The following is a 12,422-nucleotide window of genomic DNA, read 5'->3' as shown; positions in this document are numbered from 1 at the left end:
GAAACAGCCTCGCTGCTGTTCGGCCACTTATCTGAGGCCTGCAAGTTTCATTGTTAGCGGCCGTCGCGTTCCCGGGGGACGGGATGTGCGGAGGAGGGGATGCGGGGCCAGAGGAATCTGCTGCCGCTCTCCTCTGGGCCTTCCCACAGAGGCAGCACGAGTGAGACGGTCCGTGAGAGCCCTGGGAAGCTGCCTCTTCCGGGGGAGAGCGGGAGATGGTCACGGAGGGGTGGCTCTTCAGGCAGTCACAGGTGGAAGATTCCTTCTCCACGCGCTGGCATTCCTGTCTTAGCAAGGACTTGGCAAAACACCTCTCGGGAAGCAGAGGCTGCCAAATGGGGACGAGCTGACATGGGATTTTGGACGCCCCCGAGGAGAGTCTGGCTGGTAGGACTGTCCCGAGCTGCACCTTGCTGCCTGGATGCCTGCGGAAGGTGGGGAGCGTTGACTCAAGGTTGAGAGCTGGGATGTGTCAGCACTCCCGGCGTGGCACTGGGCCTTCCTTGTGGAGAGAGGATCACTGGGAGTCTGAGAGGGTCAGGCTAACCTCGCCTTCCTGTGTGGGGCTCAGGTAGACAGAAGAAGCCTTCGTGCGCGACCCCTCACAAGGTGGGAGGCACGAGGACGGCGGGAAGCCTCCAAATGCCTCTTAGAGCTCTTGACTTGGCTTTTATCATGTGTTGTGGTGACAAGGCAGCCTGGTGACATGTCGCGAGCACCTGGGGAAGCCTTGGGAGCGGACGTGCGGGGAGCAAAACCCTTGTGCCAAAGGGTTTGTTTATGGGCCTGTTGGAGATTGCGGGTTCCTCTGAGCTAGTGGCCTCGGTGGGAAGAGCAGGGCTGCCCGGGAGCCGGGCACAGCAGGGCTCTGGGAGGGCGACGCCATGTGTGGGGCCGACGGGGGCCCAACGGCGCCGTTGCAGCCGCTGCTGCGGGGGAACGGGCCAGAGCCGCCGCAGACCGTGGGAAAGCGGCATCCGTGGCAGCTGCCTGGCCCGGACAAGTTGCCACACGCCTGCCGTGACTGTGTGGAGTTGGGAAAACCCTTCCGCGGGCTTGCCGCGACTCGGCCGAGCCCATCCCGCCCCTCTGCTCTGCCGCTGTTTATCCCATGAGCGGGACATTGAGGGGGGACAACGTCATGTCCGAGCCAGACCTGTCCTTCGGAGGGGTGGCTGCGGAGCTGAGCCCCTTCTCTTCATCTCGGCGTGCCTTTCCCTGCCTTCATGTTAAATCTGCTCACGTGATTGTTTTGACCCTGCTGTCTCTGCAGCTCTCTCCCCTCTTGCTTCCTCCCTGTGGTGGTTGGGCTGTTTCTGCCATGACTCTCTGCGCCTAGGCCTGGCTGCCCTGTGCCTTTGCCAATCAAACCTCAGCCTCCTCCTCGGACAGGTCTGTATGCAACCACATCGCCTTTTGCTGTCAAAAAATGTTGATTTGTGCTGCTCTCCTTTGCTGTGTTCTTTTGGGAGGGAACGTCTGAGAGGCCCAAGCTGCTCTCTGCCCCTACATTGGTTGCCTAGAGGTCTCCAAGGAAGGACCTGGAGGGTGGTGGGTTTCAATAACTGGCAAAAGGGCTCGTGGGGTCCCTTTCAGGGGATTGCTGCCCGTGTTGTGACCCTACCTACATAGGAGGGAGCTGTGGAGCCCAATGAAGTGAAGCTGGGGGTGTCCCCACCACCTCACCTTACACCTCACCGTCCTCCCACCAGGGAAGAGAGAGCGCATTAAACGGCGTGACCGTCTCCCTCCATCCCTGCCCGAAGGGAATGTGGGGAGGGATTTGGGTCAGTGCTTGTTCCACGAGACCCTGACCTGCTCTTTGCCCAGGCGTGGGGCCTGCCCTCCTTTCCTGCTAGCAGCTCTATGGGGCCCTTTCCACATCGGAGAAGGTTCCACCACTTGTTCTCCTCGGTAAATAACCATTCTCCTGAACCTGGCTTGACCAGGTTTGCTCACTGGGGTGGCGGATGCAGGACCTACTGCTGCCCAAACACTGCATCTCTAAACTTAGGTGCCACAGGGGGCCATTTGGGCCATGCCAAGAGCTGGGCTGCTCCAGGACCCTCTTTCCATGGAAGTGGGTGTTATTGCCTTAATCTTATTTATTTTTCCCATTGTTCTGAGAACCTGCCTTAATGACATCTGTCTGTCTGCCCTCTTGTCCCTCCTTTCTTCTCCCTCCATCACATGCAGTGAAGAGAGTGGCTCCCCTCAACCTTTCTGGGTTCCTTTTCCTCCCCTCACCCTGCCACCGAGCCGCCTTCGCTCTTGCCTCCCTGCGCCGCCCGCCCTGCCCGGCCCGGGCCCGTGGCACCCATGGACGACTCAGAGGTGGAGTCGACCGCCAGCATCCTTGCCTCCGTCAAGGAGCAGGAGGCGCAGTTCGAGAAGCTCACGCGGGCGCTGGAGGAGGAGCGGCGCCACGTCTCCGCACAGCTGGAGCGAGTCCGGGTGTCCCCGCAGGATGCCAGCCCGGCCTTGGCCAATGGCACGCTCACCCGGCGGCACCAGGTAACAAAGCTGCGCCGGTGGAGGCGGGTGCCGCGGCTCCTGGAGCCCTGGCCGGTCCTGCTGGCAGCAGCCCTGAGCCGGGCTGCTCTCCTGGGGTGTTCCTAGGCCTCGCGAGGTGGAGGAAGGCTAGGTTGGTGTTGTGATGTGCTGTAGGGGCGGCGGAGCCGCGGGCGATTTGGGAATGCGCGGATCCCCCTGGCAGCCAGAGGCTTTCCGAGGGCAGGGGCTTGCGAGCTACATTCGGTTCTCAGCATCTTCTCTCCACGTCGGCGTCTTGCAAGGCAGCCAAAATGCTGGGGCTGGCACAGGGATGCGTCCGTCTCCCTCTCCCGTGACACCGAGTCCCTGGAGACTTGGTTTGTCCCCCTGCACAGCCCAACCAGGGCTGGAAGAGGCCTCTTTCCTTGAGAGGAGCGGGTGCCCGGCGGGTGCATGCAGTGCCAGGCAGGAGGTGGCTCCCTCTCGGGCTGCGGAATGCTAGGAGAGAAATGCTAGGAGAAGGGGTGCTGCACTCGGCCTCTCTGTAAGGAGCCCAGGTGCCCATGCAAGTCGGCTCGGGGTGCTGGGGATGGGTCGAGCGGCACCTCCTTTGATGTCTGGCCAGCCTGGACTGGGCACTGGCTTGCTGTGCGTGGCGCGGCCCTCCAGGAGCGGCTCACGTGGCAGCAGGATGCTCTGGGGCTGATGGGACAGGGAGGGGATGCGGGCTCCCGGCAGGGTGGGGGGCAGCCAGGCCACTGACGGGCCTGCCCGCCGTGCTTTTCAGAACGGCCGTTTCCTGGGCGATGCTGACCTGGACAGGCAGAAGTTCCCGGATCTGAAGCTCAACGGGCCTCAGGTGAGAGTTGGCTGGCATCGTCCCTCGTGAGGCGCTGCAGCGGGCGTGAGCTTGTGATGCCTCGGCTGGCCACCCGTGGAGGCTGACTGCGTGCCCCTGTCCCCCAGGACCACAGCCACCTCTTGTACAGCACGCTGCCCAGGATGCAGGACCCGGGCCACATCGTGGAGGAGACGTACACCATGGAGGAGGACCCCGAAGGGGCCATGTCGGTCGTGTCCGTGGAGACGTCAGATGACGGCACGACACGGCGCACGGAGACCACGGTACGGGCCCGGGGCAGGGCTCGCTGGGGTGGGGTGTTACGGTGGGGATGACTATGGGCTTGTTGCGCTGGGAGGTGGAAGGGGGGTTGTGAAAGCCAGAAAGGGCGCAGGGCTGGGAACCTGGGGGCGGAGGCACGGTAGGGCCAGGACCTCCTGACTGGAATGTGCCCCACGTGCAGGTGAAGAAAGTGGTGAAGACTGTGACCACACGGACAGTGCAGCAGGTCCCCGTGGGACCTGACGGGTTACCCTTGGAAGCCTCTCCAGTCCCCAGCAGCTACGTGCAGACCATGGACAGGAACTTCCGCAAGAATGGCAACGGGGGCCCTGGCGGCTACTTGAGCCAGCCGGGCACAGCCACTCTCCCACGCAACTACCACTACCCCGATGGCTATGGCCGCCCCTACGAGGACGGCTACCCGGGCAGCGACCACAGCTATGGCAGCCTGTCTCGCGTCACCCGCATCGACGAGCGCTACCGGCCCTCCATGGACACCTACCGGGCCCCCAGCCGCCAGGACATCTACGGCCCCCAGCCTCAAGTGCGCGTCGGCGGCAGCAACATGGACCTCAACCACTTCCACCCCGAGCAGTATGGCCTGGAGGATGACCAGCGCAGTGTGGGCTTTGACGACGTGGACTACGGGCCCATGTCTGACTATGGCACGGCCAGGCGGGCAGGGACCCCATCTGATGCCCGCCGTCGGCTCAGGTATTGGGGACAGAGTGTGGGGCGGGAGCTGGGGACCGCTAGCAGGGATCCCTACAGCTCCATTCTCCTCGGAAGATGGAGGCTGAGTCATCTAGGGCTCGTGCAGGAGAAAACTTGCATCCGCTCCTAATTGTGCCTTTAATTGGCGGTTAAAATTCGCTGCTAATTGAGCTGGTTGTCCTGCAGCGTGGAGTTCCCTGGAGCGTTTGGCCGTAGCTCCGGGCCCTGCTGCTTCTAGCACTACCTGCTCTGCCAGCGGGCTCCCGAGGGAGGTGGATGCCCTGTGGCAGGGTGGCACTGGAAAGAAAAATCAAAAAAAACATTTCTCCTGCTGGGATGAGTGCCTGGTAGGGGCTATGTGATGCCATCCTGCAGTAGCCTCGTGATGGCAGCTGGGCCGGGGAGAGTATGGGTCGGCCCCGCAGTGCCCTGGAGAAACTGTTCCTGTAGGCGCAGGGAGAAGCTGCTCGACCTGTTTGGCAGCAAAGCGGCTTCTCCCTCCCCTCCAGCTGTGTGTGAGCGGCACCTCCTCCACCTGCGCTGCCCCGTGGCTGGAGGAAGGGCTGGGAGGCCTTCTGCTGCCCCTTCAGAGACGTTGGTGGGTGTCCTGGGACATTAAGTTCTGTATCCTGTCTGTCTGCCCGGCTCCAGGGGTGCGCCATGCTCCACGGGAGCTGCTGCGCTGCTGGAGGAGGAGCTGTGCCCGCCCGCTCGGCTAGTGCCAGCGCGAGCGTTTCTGCCGCCACGTCCAACCAGTCAGGGCGGTTGTTGGCTCGGGTTTGTTCCCCCACCCGCCTTACCCGCGTCGGCTGGGGCAGAGTGGGCAAGGCGGCTGCCCTGCCGTGCCAGTAGCTCCAGAACGCCGGCGTTAGCGCTCTGGAGCGCGTGGCCTCCCGAGGGCTCTGCGTGCGGCAGGGCTGCGGCTTGGCCTGAGCCTCCTCCTGTGGCCGATGGCAGCCCCGTGCAGAATCCAGGCGCTGTTGAGCTCGGCATGGCTGCCTCGGTCACCAGCCTCGCTCCGCTACCGGGTCCCTAGGAATGGGAGCGGGCGAGAGCTCGCAGGTTGTCTTTTCTTGGTGTAGCCCATACCGGAGGCGGCTCGGATGGCCGGGTACCTGTTGGTTACAGGCCAGACAGCACAGTGACAAGCTGCATAGCCGGAAAGCAGGCTGTGCTTTCCTGCTGCGCCCCTCGGTGATGGCGTAACAGGCTGGTTTGCGGGAAGCTTAAGCTGACCAAAGCCCCGAGGAATTCCGGAGTTCCTTGTCATGGCTCCTTTAGCGTGGGGTGAACTTGCCCTCTAGTGGCTGTGAACCTGAATATTTATTCCTGCCTCTCTGTGGATGGGCTGGGCCTTGGGACTGGGTCATGCCTCCTCTTTAGAGCTGTTGCTGTTGCTCTAAAGAGGTTTAGAGACCAAGACTGTATATCTGACCCCAAGGTGGATCTGGCAGGGTGGAAAGGGAGCGGAATCGCTGTCCCCTCCTGGGAAGCGTCGTGCTTCATGGGGACGGGAAGGAGGTGGCAGCTCCCCGCCGGCTGCAAGGGAAGCAGGAAGGTGCTCCGCATCTCCTGGTGGGTCGAGGCAGGGAGAGCATCCTGCAAGCGTGGGACTCGTGCTGACGCTGGCTGTCCCCTCTCCTAGGAGCTACGAAGACATGTTGGTGGACGAAGGGGCTCCTGACCGGTACTACTGGTCCCCCATGGCTCAGCACGAGCGGGGCAGCTTGGCCAGCCTGGACAGCCTGCGCAAGGGAGCGCCAGGCGCCTGGCGGCAGCCGGAGCTGCCGGAGGTCATCGCCATGCTGAGCTTCCGGCTGGACGCCGTCAAGTCCAACGCGGCCGCCTACCTGCAGCACCTCTGCTTCCGCAACGACAAGATGAAGACGGAAGTGCGCAAGCTGAAGGGCATCCCCGTGCTCGTGGGCTTGCTGGACCACCCCAAGAAAGAGGTGCACTACGGGGCCTGCGGGGCCCTCAAGAACATCTCCTTTGGCAAGGACCAAGACAACAAGATTGCCATCAAGAACTGTGACGGCGTGCCTGCCCTGGTGCGCCTCTTGCGGAAGACCCACGACATGGACCTCACGGAGGTCATCACGGGTAGGTGCTCCAGGGAGGGAAGGAGGGACCGATGTTGTGGGCAAGGGGTGCGCGGTGTCCCCGTGGCCTGACTGAGTGCCTCCCTTGTGCGACACTGCAGGGACGCTCTGGAACCTGTCTTCGCATGACTCCATCAAGATGGCCATTGTGGACCACGCGCTGCACGCCCTGACTGACGAGGTGGTCATTCCCCGCTCGGGCTGGGAGCGGGAGCCCAACGAGGACTCCAAACCGCGCCACATTGAGTGGGAATCGGTGCTTACCAACACCGCCGGCTGCCTTAGGTACGTGGGGCGCTGCCTGTGCCTCCGGGCTGCTGCAACGCCCCTTCCTGATGAGGGAGCAGCCGCTTCTGGCAGCCCTGTGGGCCTGCCATGCTCCCTGGACAAGCTGCCCCTCTAGGGTTGCGAGCGGTGGTAGGGCTCTTGGTGAAAGAGAGGTTTCCTTCTGTGGGAAGGAGCCAGAGGAGTTTTCTTCTGCTTGGAGCTGCCAGGTCAGGTTGCTCCTCTTGGGGCCCCAGCAGTTTCGCCCATGACGGGTGTCCCCTGCTCGCTTCAGGAACGTGAGCTCGGAGCGGAGCGAGGCCCGACGGAAGCTGCGGGAATGTGACGGGCTGGTGGATGCCCTGATCTACATCGTCCAGTCCAAGATTGGCCAGAAGAACTCGGACAACAAGGTACTGTGTTGGTGCGCGGATTGGCAGCAGCGCCCGTGGCACTCTGCCCTCATTGGCCAAGTCCAGTTGAGCTCTGCTGCTGGTGGTGGCTGTGCGTGGGCTTCTCAAGGACTGAGAACAAAGCGGGGGGAGTTGAGAGCTTCCCCTGGGAAGAGCCTTTGAGGTGACAGCTTGGAAAACGCAAGCCAAGCTTTCTCTAGCCCTCTGGGGAAGAGAGAAGTTTTGGGGGGTGGAACCCAGGTGCTCTGTTATCCCCTGGCTCCTGCTTTGACCCACTGTTGACTTGAGCTGTCCCTAGGTCTTTCCTGAGATCACTTCTGCCTCTGACAGAGAGATTTTTGGCCCAGCAGGGTATGAATCGAAATCAGCAGGATTGGCCATGCCCTCTTGGGACGGGGTCTGCGTCAGATCCCCTGGAGATGGAGCTGCCTGGCCCTGATTAGGCTTCTCTTGCTCCAGTTCTGTGGCCTTGGCCAGGCAGGAGTGGGCTGAGTGCGTGCTGCCCTGAGCCAAACTCTCTTGCTCTCTCTAGCTGGTGGAGAACTGTGTGTGTCTGCTGAGAAACTTGTCCTACCAAGTCCATCGGGAGATCCCACACGCCGAGCGCTACCAGGAGACGCCCCTGGTCCCCGCCAACAACAGTGGGCCCCATGCTGCCAGCTGCTTTGGGGCCAAGAAGGGCAAAGGTTTGTTGGGGGCAGGAGGTGGGATGGGGACGAATCTGCTCAAGGGTGGGCTCTCTCTGCTCCTGCTCTGGCATCGCTCATGCCGAGGCTCAACGGCAGCTTTCCCTGGATACGTGGTGGTTTGTGCCTCCCCTGCCTTGGGGAGTTGCCGCTCGCCTTGTCCAAAGTTTGGCACAAGCTAAGGGTCTCCTGGGGGGTTTCTCTGGTGGTGGGATGGTGATGGCTGCATCTCCACTAACTCCACGCCTTTCCCTCTCTCCTGTGTTGTCCTTGCCCTCTGCTTTCTTGCCAAACGATCTGCCCCATGGTGCTGGTGGCTCTTCTCTCCTCCCGCCTCCCCTCTCTCCTGTCCTTCTCTCCGCTTCGCCAATAGATGAGTGGTTCTCCAGAGGTGAGTGTGTTCTTGGTTTTAATTGTTCTGTGGTTGGTTTGGGTACTTTCCCCAGCTCACCGTTCTACCCTAGCTGGCCACGTGCTGCCCGCACTGTGGCTAAGGCTCATGTGGCCCTACCTTGGGCCGTGCTGGTGGCTTAGCTTCACCTGGCTTCTGGGCTTGTTGCTGTGGCAGGTGGCAATGCACTGTTGGGCCTGCATGTGTGGGAGGGGGTATCTCATGCCTCTGTGCTTCCTCTTTGAAGGTAAAAAAAATCCAGAAGACCTTGGTGCTGATACAGTGGACTTCCCTAAAAGAACAACTCCAGCCAAGGGTAGGTTCCTTAGTGTGCTTGTTCTCTGCAATGTCTCATTGTGACTTGTTCCCTGGCCTGCACTTTTCTGACCCCAAAAGACTTTAAAAGCGCTGCGTAAGTGCTCTGCCACAGAAATGTGAGGAAGGATCGTTCGGAGAAGCCTTTTGAGGAACCAACTTGAACCTCGGAGGGCTGCAGATCCCTGCAGTGGCCCCCAATTAGAGAAGGGGCAAACCAAGCTAAGTGCTCTTTTGGAAGCCCCCTCTCAACACGTAGTTGCCTGGAGGCCTCTACCTACTTGCTAGAGGAGCAGGGCCCTGGGGCCCTCAGGCTTTGGGAGTGAGCTGAACCCAAGTCTCTTGCAGCACGGTGCTGAGAGTCACGGGTGCTGAGACCTTCTGCTGAGTCCTTGTGCCGTCCTGTGCCCTGGGGTTCTTCTCAGCCCGGTGTTAGGTTAACATTGGGGGTGCTCTGCTCATAGTTCTGCTGTGGCTCAGCCCAGAAGCTCTTTGAACAAGTCGATCACTTGGTGTTGAGTGCTGGCTGAGCCCTTGGGGTGGTAACTTCTGCTATCCCTGTGTCCCTCTGGCAGGCTACGAGCTCCTCTTCCAGCCAGAAGTGGTCCGGATATACATCTCCCTGTTGAAGGAGAGCAAGACTCCCACTATCCTGGAGGCTTCGGCAGGAGCCGTTCAGAATCTGTGCGCTGGCCGCTGGACAGTGAGTGACTCGTGGCGGTGGCTCCTCTGAGCATATTGGGAACAGGGCCTCAAGGAGCAGGGAGGCATCGTCCCCTGGGTACTGGTGGAGCTGAGGAGGGTCACAGCTCAACACTTCCTAGCGTCTGCTCGTGGATTTAATCCAGAGGTTACCGGGGGCAGGTGCCCCCGAGCAGAGCTTGGTCCTCCACAAGCCCCTTCACTGGCTGCGTTACCAAACTCTCGTGTGTGCGGGTCCAGGAGAGCCTTGGAGCAGCTCTCCTGGGGACGAGGTCTTCCTGCCCTCGCTTGAGAGATGAGGTATTTCCTCCTGAGGCAGGAATCTCTCTCCGTGTAGAGCTGAAGCCAACAATAAGATCAGGGAGAAGGGAACGGCAAAGCTCTCAGGCCTGTCCCTGTTGCTGGGAGCAGAGAGAGGCCTGGGTTACACCACGGTGCCCTGTCCTGTCCCCTGCAGTACGGGCGCTACATCCGCGCGGCGCTGCGCCAGGAGAAGGGGCTCTCGGCCATCGCCGACCTCCTGACCACCGACAGCGAGCGCGTGGTGAAGGCGGCCTCCGGAGCCCTGCGCAACCTGGCCGTCGACTTGCGGAACAAGGAGCTGATAGGTGAGGGCTGCGGCACGCCCCAGGGCCCCGCGCGGTGCCACCGGGAGCCTCCTTGCTCTAGGTCTGGGGCTGCTGCAGGAACCTCGGGACCTGCTGGCAGCCAGGTTGCCCCAATGTCTGGGAAATGGGAAAAGCACCAAAACTGGTGGCCGTTTCTGATCCTCCTGCACTGGCTCCTGCCCTTGCTTCCTTCTCCTACTCACGCCCGACTCTTCCTCCCAGGCAAACACGCCATCCCCAACCTAGTGAAGAACCTGCCTGGCGGCCAGCAGACACCAGCCAAGAACCTCTCTGAGGACACAGTGGTGTCGATCCTCAACACCATCAACGAAGTCATCGTGGACAACCTCGAGGCCGCGAAGAAGCTGCGGGAAACGCAGGGCATTGAGAAGCTGGTGCTGATCAACAAATCCGGGTAGGCTCTCTGGGGCGAGGGTGAAGAAGGAGGCTCTCTTGCCCAGAGATCTCCTCGAGGCCCCTAGGGCTTTGCCAAATATCTCTGTGTTGCTTTGTAGGAACCGCTCAGAGAGAGAAGTCCGGGCTGCTGCCCTCGTCTTGCAGACGGTCTGGGGCTACAAGGAACTGCGGAAGCCACTGGAGAAGGAGGGCTGGAAGAAGTCAGATTTCCAGGTATGGAGGAAAAGGGGGGAAATGCGCAGGCGCTGCTGTGATCCAGAGCCGGCCCTACTCTGCCTTTTTGTGGGGCTGATGTGAGGGCACCCGAGGGCTTGAGCAGCGCCCCTGTTTCCAGGGGAAGAGAGGTTCAGCAGCCGAATCGGGCCCTTGCTCTTGGGCTGCAGCAAGGAAGCGTTGGGGGGTTCATCATGGCTTTGTGGGGGGGCTGCGTGCCAGGATGGGGAAGGGGTGTCTGCCTCCACACTGAGCAATTGCCCTCTGCTCCTCCAGGTGAACCTAAGCAACGCATCCCGGCCCCAGGGCGGCAGCTCCTTCGATGACAGCACCTTGCCTCTCATCGACCGAAACCAAAAAGCAGGTAGGGCTGTGGGAACGCCCACCTGCCCCTCTTCTCTCCCAGCTTCCCAGCCTTCCCTCTCTTCTGCCTCCCTGGCTCTCCTGGCATCTCTGGCCACCACTGGCCATGGCTTCAGGTGGTTTCTTGGTGCCAGAAGCGATGGGCAGGGTTTCCGTAGGTCCTGCAGCACCGGCAGCGGCGGGGTGCAGGGCCTGAGCTGCTCTTCTCCCCTTCTTGCAGACAAAAAGTCCTCCCGGGAGGAGATCCAGATGAGCAACATGGGAGCAGGTAGGAGAGGGGCCGGGAGCGGGGCCAGGCTCGCTGCTCCGGAGGGCACACGCTGACCGGGCCCTGTCCCCCTCCAGACAACTATTCCACACTCAATGAGAGGGACCACAGCAGAACGCTGGAACGATCCGGGGACCTCGGGGACATGGAGCCCGTGAAAGCGGCGCCGCTGATGGTGAGTGACCCAAGCAGGCTGGGGGGCTGATGCTGTCCTGGCTGCCACAAGGAGGGGAAAGCCGGGGTCCCGCCACTAACCACCCCCTGCTCCGTGGCCCCTACTAATCCACCGTGTGTCTGCAGCAGGACGAGGGGCAGGACTTGCTGCCGCCACCTGAGCTAGACGAGGAGGACGCGGCCCCGTCCTACCCCGTGTCGGTACGTCCCGTCACGCAGCCCGCACGCGCCCGGGGGGCTGGGGCCGGCCCCCTGCTGCTCCGATCATCGCTGCTTCCGATCACCACCCGCTCCGGCGGGGCCCAGCGTCGCGTGTCCGTGCGTGGGCCAGCCAAACTAACGTCTCTCCCTCTCTTTTTCTCCACAGCAGAAGATCTAGCTGCTGCCCTCGCCTCCGCTCACTTTGGGCTGATAATATATTATATATAATAACTCTTCGTGGTGGAATGGACTGATTTTTACCTTGTCTTATTTTTGTTTTTTTTTCGCTGGACTGTTTGTGCCAACTTTAGCCAGCCAAAAGGCCGGGCGTGGGGCAGCCTGGGCCGCTCTGCCTCCTGCAGCTGCCCGGGACGTCTCTTCCCGACTTCACTCTCCTCCCTGTCCTCCGCCACCTCCTCGCTCCAGGGACCGGGGCCGCGCTCCGGCTCAAGGGTGCTGCACCGGGACTCCGTGTCTCTGCCTTCACCGGGAGCTGCCTTCTCTCTGCAGCGGCACCGGGGCCACGGCTCCCCGCCGCCTCTTTTGCGTTGCCTATAGGATATATTTTTGTGTGGGAATCGCTCTGAACCGAGGCCACGGGGCCGAGGGGAGCCTCCCTCCCTCCCGGCGGCAGTGCCGGAGCAACGGCAGAAATGGCTCTCACTTCGCTCTGGGTCTCAGGGGCTGCGGGAAGGGGAACCGGGTGCTGCTGGCCGGGGACCTCACTCGGGAGCTGGGGAAGGGAGAGGTCTGGCCGTTCCGTAGGTGGAGGGATCCGAAGGTGGGAAGAGGGTGAGTGGGAGAAGTGGGATAGGCCTCCCCCTGCGGGAGGGTGGCCGGCTCGCTCCTTGCTGATGGCTCTGGCAGGGAATTTTGGCAGGAGGCTGTAGGGCCCGGGGTGGTGGGGCCAGAGTGCCCCGGGCCGGCGCCCCAGCCCCTCTCGCCCGCTCCGCACGTGCCTTTCTTTGCCACTGT

The 12,422-nt window shown here is 61.9% G+C and overlaps 1 protein-coding gene across 7 annotated transcripts; it reads left to right on the top strand.

Annotated features, from left to right (window-relative positions):
• The first annotated feature begins 1,272 nt into the window (after positions 1-1,272).
• CTNND1 (catenin delta 1) lies at positions 1,273-11,678 on the top strand. 7 transcript variants are annotated; one of them, XM_088534168.1, is made up of 20 exons: positions 1,273-1,392; positions 2,197-2,514; positions 3,281-3,352; positions 3,460-3,618; positions 3,798-4,330; positions 5,976-6,433; positions 6,534-6,717; positions 6,992-7,109; positions 7,642-7,795; positions 8,169-8,186; positions 8,434-8,502; positions 9,077-9,204; positions 9,661-9,811; positions 10,034-10,226; positions 10,327-10,441; positions 10,718-10,805; positions 11,025-11,072; positions 11,150-11,247; positions 11,376-11,447; positions 11,614-11,678. In XM_088534168.1, the coding sequence occupies exons 2-20, from the start codon at positions 2,320-2,322 to the stop codon at positions 11,623-11,625; spliced, it is 2,865 nt and encodes a 954-aa protein (XP_088390294.1). In that variant the 5' UTR covers positions 1,273-1,392; positions 2,197-2,319; the 3' UTR covers positions 11,626-11,678. The 7 variants fall into 7 exon arrangements, with proteins under 7 accessions (XP_088390294.1, XP_088390293.1, XP_088390291.1 ...); XM_088534167.1 differs by having other exon boundaries at positions 11,373-11,447; positions 11,617-11,678; XM_088534165.1 differs by having other exon boundaries at positions 11,373-11,447.
• The last annotated feature ends 744 nt before the right edge of the window (positions 11,679-12,422 follow it).

This window comes from Tinamus guttatus, unplaced genomic scaffold, assembly GCF_059628265.1.
Source record: "Tinamus guttatus ecotype Peru unplaced genomic scaffold, ASM5962826v1 Tinamus_guttatus_pri_ptg000546l, whole genome shotgun sequence".
Lineage (NCBI taxonomy): Eukaryota > Metazoa > Chordata > Aves > Tinamiformes > Tinamidae > Tinamus > Tinamus guttatus.
The sequence above is the reverse complement of the archived record's forward strand: the minus strand, read 5'-3'. Positions and strand labels throughout refer to the sequence as shown.

Excerpts from the sequence above, each read along its gene's own strand:
- CTNND1 (XM_088534165.1), top strand. The coding sequence starts at position 2,320 with ATGGACGACTCAGAGGTGGAGTCGACCGCCAGCATCCTTGCCTCCGTC. Across the intron at positions 7,110-7,641 it reads AGAAGAACTCGGACAACAAG|CTGGTGGAGAACTGTGTGTG; the intron begins GTACTGTGTTGG and ends TGCTCTCTCTAG. Across the intron at positions 11,073-11,149 it reads GATGAGCAACATGGGAGCAG|ACAACTATTCCACACTCAAT; the intron begins GTAGGAGAGGGG and ends GTCCCCCTCCAG.